Genomic DNA, 6,668 nt, shown 5'->3' on the forward strand with positions numbered 1-6,668 from the left:
TGGCCTCGTTTCACGGTAGCGTCATCACGACCGGTTGGTTTTAGGGCCGTGACAGGTTATCACTTAAATAGTGAGGATATGAACTTTTGAACAAATATTGATTAGTTTATACACTATTTGAATTGTTTTGGATTGTTCGGCACCGATTTGAGGGTTTGAGCATAATCTTGCACCGGAGAGTAGGCCTTGAGACAAGGTAAGTCTCATTTTTAACCAATTTAAGCGACCGTGCTAGAACCACGGGATCCGGGGGTGCCTGATACCTTCCCTCGGGTCAACAGAATTCCTTACACAGAATTTCTGGTTCGCAGACTCCAATTGGGAAGTCGAAATTTTCCTCGATTTGGGATTTAAATTAAATCGGTGACTTGGGACACCAAAAGCCAATCCTATCCCAAGTGGCGACTCTAAAAAATCAATAAATAATCCCATTTCGAATAATGTCACTTTAAATGGAAAAACTCCCTTTATACGTTATCCTTCGGGGTAGGTGTGCAAAAAAGGAGGTGTGACAATAAGCATCAAATCAAGAGTGCTTTCAGGCATGATGCACTTTACCTTTGCACATAATCCAGATTGTGGGTGATTGTTTCTTTCTCCTAGTCGTGCATTAGAGCTTTTGAGGTTGATGTTGTGTTTCCACAAGCTCTTTTTAGGTTGATGGTTCCTGTTACAGTCATTTTGGTCATCTTACCATCTTGATATTTTTTGTGCTTCTTTTACATGGCTTCTCAGTATTATCCATTCTTGTATTTCTTTTTATTAATTCGTGCTTATGTTGTCATGGGCCGAGGGTCTATGGGAAACAACCTCTCTATCTTCACAAGATAGGGGTAAGGTCTGTGTACACATTTCCCTCCCTAGACCCTACTATAAGGGATAATACTGGGTATGTTGTTGTTGTTGTAAGTTGTAACATTTAAATAAGCTTCCACTAGTTTCATTTTGCACTTTTGTACTTTATTGCTTCTTTTTATCAAAATCTAATTATATTTATTTTCTTTTTAGAATGAGCATGCGTAAATGAACAATCCTCACATTGTGATGACCCAAACGGTCATTACTTATTTTAAATTAAATTCTGTGTCTCCGAGGCCTTGAAAACCTTATTTAGAGTCGCCTCGAATTGCGTGTGCAGTCCGGGCGCGTAGCCGGAAAGCTTAAATATAAAAATCTATGTAAAATTATAAAATTTGGTTATAAAATGAGCTAATTTGACTTCGGTCAACGTTTTGGGTAAACGGATCTGGACCAGTAAATTGACGGTCTCGGAGGGTCCGTAGGAAAATATGGTACTTGGGCGTACGCCCGGAATCGAATTCCGAGCCCGAGAAATGAATTTTTAAAGGAAATTGTTTTCTGAAATTGTTTAAGGAAATTTGAAATAAAATTTGATTAGAACGTGTTGGTATCGGGCCCGTATTTTGGTTTCGGCCCCCGGTACAGTTCTTATATATGATTTAAGATGTTTCTGTAAAATTTGGTGAAAAACGAACGTTGTTTGACGTGATTCGAACCTAAATTGATAAATTTGATACTTGATGAAGTTTGAGAAAAGTTCTTGATTTTGAGGTTTGAACTATTGTTATTGAGGTTATTTTGGCGATTTGATCGCACGATAAGTTCGTATGATGTTGTCGAGTTAGTACGTGTGTTTGGGTAGGAGCCCCGAGGGCTCGGGAGTGTTTCGGAGGTGTTTCGGGAAGTTTTGAACTTGAGAAAAAGTTGCAGATTTCTGCTGTTAGTGCCCAGGGATTTTACCCTTCGCGTTCGCGTGGAACCACTCGCGAACGCGTAAGGCAAAAATCTCAGGAGCCCATTTTCTTCTTCGCGAACGCGAAGGTTGAGACGCGAACGCGAAGCTGAGGGGGGGAAGACCCTTCGCGAACGCGTCCCTCCACTCGCGAACGCGTAAGGTTGAGGGGAGGGGTCACCTTTTGTTCATCTCGAACGCGACCACTGGTACGCGAACACGAAGGCCTGGTATGCCTGACTCATACCGAAGGGCATTTTCGCCCAGTGATTTTTAAAAGCCAAAAACAGAACACTTACGAGATTTTATAAAAATTTCACAAACCCCTTCTTCTCCAAAGCTCTTAGGCGATTTTTGAAGCAATTCTTCACCATAATCTCTTGGGTAAGTATCTTTAACTCATTTTCTTCATTTTCCATTAACACCCATTAGATTTCTAGGCCTAAATCATGAGATTAAGGGTAGAAAGTTAGGGATTTGGGTAGAGTTAGGGCTTTTTGATTATTTGGGAATTTGACCTCGTTTTGGGGTCGTATTTCAAAATAAATTATATATTCGGGCTCGTGGGTGAATGGGTGATCAGGTTTTGGTCTGAACCTCGTGTTTTGACCAAGCGGGCCCGTGGTTAATTTTTGACTTTTTGGGAAGAATGATGGAAAAGCTATAATTAAGCATTGGAATTGAATTGTTTAGCATTTATTGATGTCATTAAGTCGATTATGTCTAGATACAATTGATTTGGAGCCAAAATTCAAAAGGAAAAGCGGTGTTTGAGGCTTGAGTTGGCCGTGGAAGTTTGAGGTAAGTGTTTGGTCTAACCTTAGCTTGAGGGATTAGGAGTTGAGTCCTATTTCCTATGTGGTAATTGTTGAGTACGACATATAGGCATGGTGACGAGTATCTATACGTTGGTGTCTAGCATGCCCGTGGCTCTTATATTGTGATTTTCATGACTTCGTTGTATCTTTCATGTCTTGGTGATGGTTTCTATATGTTATGTAAAGTTTGTGGAAGGAATTGTGACCTATGAACATTTAAGGAGCGTTGGCTCAAGTTGTGTAATGAATTGTGAAAGTGTAAGTGATAATTGAATCTCTAGAGCATTGGCTCGAGTTATGAAGTGAATTGTGAAGTAAAAGTGAGAAAGAAAAGAAGTTATTATGTTGACACCCTTGCCGGGCTATTGTTGATTTATTGGTTATCTCCCTTGCCGGGATGTTGATATTACTGATGTTGTTCCCTTGTCGGGATGTTGATATTATTGATGTTGTTCCCTTGCCGGGATTTATTTTTTGAATTGTTGCTCCCTTGCCTGGATCTTTATTACAATTTCATTTATTCCCGTTGCCCTATTGTTTGTGATTGTTGTTTGGGTGAGGAAGAGAGTTAAAGCACGAAGGGTGATGACGTGCATTGTTTGTTTTGTGAGGAAAGAGTGTAAAGCACGAAGGGTGATGCTGTGCCGCACGATGTACCATTCCGTGCCTATTATATTGATTTCATGGTGAGTAAAGAGTTTAAAGCACGAAGGGTGGTGCCGTGCCGCACGATGTACCATTCCGTGCCTATTATATTGATTTCATGGTGAGGAAAAAGTTTAAAGCACGAATGGTGATGCCGTGCCGCACGATGTATCATTCCGTGCCTATTATATTGATTCTTATGGTGAGGACGAGAGTAAAAGCACGAAGGGTGATGCCGTGCACTTGTCCTTGATTTCCCTGATTCTTGCTGATAATTGAGTTATGTTGTCCTTTGCGTTTATTTACTGATTTTCTGTTGTTATTTGATCTTATTTCGAGGTTATAGATTCCCTTACCCTATTTGCCTTGTGATTGTTGTTTGGGTGAGGAAGAGCGTAAAGCACGAAGGGTGATGCCGTGTATTGTTTTGGTGAGAGAGAATAAAAGCACGAAGGGTGATGTCGTGCACTTGTCTTTGATTTTCCTAATTCTTATTGATGACTGTGTTACGATTTCTCTACACTAAATTGCTGGCTTCCCGTTGATACTTGTTGTACCCCGCAGCATGATTTCCCCTTCCTATTTTCAATTGAACTGTGGTGATCCTCATATTTATTTGTTGCTCTTCTATTACTATTCGATGTTCCCCCCACAGCATGTTTCCCCCTCCCATACTTGACCGTATATTACTGTTCTTCTTTTCCGCTGTATATAGTTAAATTGCACAGGTTTATTTGGTAGTCTGGTCCTAGCCTCGTCACTACTTTGTCGAGGTTAGGCTAGGCACTTACCAGCACATGGGGTCGGTTGTGCTGATACTACACTCTGCACTCTTTTGTGCAAACCCCAGTGTTGTAGGCTTCGGACCGCAGTGGGATTGTTGATTCTTGTTCATCAGGCGACCCGAGGTAGTCCTGCAGGCGTCCGCAGGACTTGGCGTCTCCTTCTATCTACTATTCCTGTTTCTTTCATGCATTTCCAGAGACAATGTTGTATTTATTTCTTTTAAACCTTTATTTGTAGTATTCTTAGACCGTCTGTGAAACTGTGACACTAGTTCTGGGTAGACGAGACTCAAACAGTTGTATTGGATTGATGTTCAAATAGCGTATTGCTTTATCTTCCGCTTATGTTAAATTCCGCTGTTTAAATGTGATTACTTCGCAATTGTTAATGAATATAAAAGTGGGTAAACAGATAAAATGTGCAAATAACTGACTTGCCTAGCTCGTATTAGTAGGCCCCATCACGACTCCCGAGGGTGGGAAATCCGGATCGTGACACACATCTGGTTCATAAGTGCACAAGCTGTTGGAAGAAGATTTATTTTTTTCGTTACTATTAGAATAGAACTTAAGGACCTTGGAAGATTTATTTTTTGGGTTACTATTAGAATAGAACTTAAGAACATTGGATATATGATGCTTTTACTCATTTTGTATGTAAAAATATACTTTTAGGATTATTTAGTTTTTGAAAGTTAGTATATCCACTTCATAAATTTTCAGTGTAGACACTTTATTTATATCTATTTAAAATACAATTTATAATTTCTACTTGTATTTGTGAAAATTTAAAGAATATATGAATTGTGTATTTAGTAACAACATACAAAGTGTTGCCAAAGTAGTACTAGAGAATCTATTGGCAAAAAGGTATTATTCCCACAATAATAGTTATTGCTAAAAGTCTTGATAACAGATTATTAACTTTACCGCCAATTTTTTTAGCAACAACTGATATTGTTGGCAAAAAACTAATGTTGTCGCAACAATAACTTTTTATTGCTACGTGTCTTCATAATCCACGACTTCATTGACCTTTTACCAACAAAAAAATAACTTATGGCAACGATATACATTGTTGCGCTAAGTTACCTTTTGGCAACAATATTCTCTGTTGTTGCATATACTTTTCCCATCTGTGTTTACTGCAACGGAGTGTAACGACTTCTTTGTCGTTGCCAAAAATATTTTTGCCAACAACATTGAATATATGGCAACAAAAAATGTTGTTGCGAAAGGCCTTCATTCTTGTAGTGTTTGTAGGGCTCTGCTTTACTATCACAATGCAGAGACACTGGCAGCTGAATCTGGACATGTAGTTCCTTAAGCAATCCTAGGAACCATGTGATTTCTGCAGCTGGTGCTGCAAAACTCCTGTACCCTGCTTCTGCTGAGCTTCGACTGACAGTCTGTTGCTTCTTTGACTTCCATGGGAGTAAAGAATCCCCCAATTTGATGACATACCCTATGACAGATCTCCCGGTATTAGCACAAGAGGCCCAGTCTGAATCATAATAGGCAGATAGTGTATCAATAGGTCCTGCTCCTAGCAGAATACCAAGGCCTGGTGCTGCCTTTATATATCTCACCACTCACAACGCTGCATCCTAATGAGATTTCTTTGGTTGCTGCATAAACTGACTGAGTACCTGTACTGCAAAACTCAGGTCTGGTCTAGTGATGGTCAAATAAGCAATTTACCAATAAGTTTTTGATAGCTCCCTATGTCCTCAAGTTCTTCATCTCCATTTACCCCTACATGCTTGTCATATTCAATAGTGGTCAACTTCTGATTGTTCTCTATTGGGGTGGAGATGGATTAAGCTCCTGCAAGACCAACTTCTGATATCAACTAAAGTGCATACTTTCTTTGTGTGAGTAGAATCCCCCTCTTTTATCTTAAAACCTCAATACCGAAGAAGTATCTTATCCCCTAGATCCTTAACTTTAAAGGAATTTTGTATTGTCTGCTTGGCCTCTTTTATTATCTCTGCATTGCTCCCAGTAATAAACAAGTCATCCACATACACTAAGATAACAACAATGTCTGATGTTGTGTACTTAGTGAAGAGTGAGTGATCATTAGCACTCTGATGATATTCTGCCTTCACCAAAGCCTCAATTAACTTGATATTCCATTGTCTAGAAGCCTGCTTAAGACCATATAGTGATTTAAGTAGTTTGTAGACCTTATACTCCCCTTGTCTCTGGAAACCCTGTGGCAGTTCCAAGTAGACATCTTCATAGAGATCTCCTTGCAAGAAGGCATTATTTACATCCATTTGAAAAAGATCCCATCCTCTAGAGGCTGCTATGCTAAAGACTGTTCTGACAGTAACCATTTTTGCTACAGGAGAAAAAGTCTCATGATTGTCCAACCCTTCTTGCTGTGTATAACCCTTTACTACTAACCGAGCCTTGTATATTTCTATTTCCCCATTGGCTTTGTATTTTATCTTCAACACCCACTTGGACCCTATAGCCCTTTTTCCTGTTGGAGGTCAACAATGCTCATTTGAATTGTCTTCAAGAGCTTTAATCTCTTGTGACTTAGCTTCTACCTAATTTGGATCCTGACAAGCTTCCTTAAAGCTCTTTGGTTCAACTGCTGCAGAAAACACTATAAGCTTGGTAATGTGTTGACAAATGAGAATAGGATACACTGTT

The 6,668-nt window shown here is 39.5% G+C and overlaps 1 protein-coding gene across 1 annotated transcript; it reads right to left on the minus strand.

Moving 5' to 3' along the window:
* Positions 1-5,143: 5,143 nt before the first annotated feature.
* LOC109240307 lies at positions 5,144-6,343 on the minus strand. The gene is made up of 3 exons (XM_019406932.1): positions 5,916-6,343; positions 5,591-5,655; positions 5,144-5,505 (listed from the first exon to the last, which is right to left on the minus strand). The coding sequence occupies exons 1-3, from the start codon at positions 6,341-6,343 to the stop codon at positions 5,144-5,146; spliced, it is 855 nt and encodes a 284-aa protein (XP_019262477.1).
* Between the last annotated feature and the right edge of the window lie 325 nt (positions 6,344-6,668).

Source organism: Nicotiana attenuata, unplaced genomic scaffold, assembly GCF_001879085.1.
Source record: "Nicotiana attenuata strain UT unplaced genomic scaffold, NIATTr2, whole genome shotgun sequence".
Lineage (NCBI taxonomy): Eukaryota > Viridiplantae > Streptophyta > Magnoliopsida > Solanales > Solanaceae > Nicotiana > Nicotiana attenuata.

Excerpts from the sequence above, each read along its gene's own strand:
- LOC109240307 (XM_019406932.1), bottom strand. The coding sequence starts at position 6,343 with ATGGTTACTGTCAGAACAGTCTTTAGCATAGCAGCCTCTAGAGGATGG. Across the intron at positions 5,656-5,915 it reads GGGGATAAGATACTTCTTCG|TACAGGTACTCAGTCAGTTT; the intron begins GTATTGAGGTTT and ends TGAGTTTTGCAG. Across the intron at positions 5,506-5,590 it reads AGGATGCAGCGTTGTGAGTG|ACTGGGCCTCTTGTGCTAAT; the intron begins GTGAGATATATA and ends ATTATGATTCAG.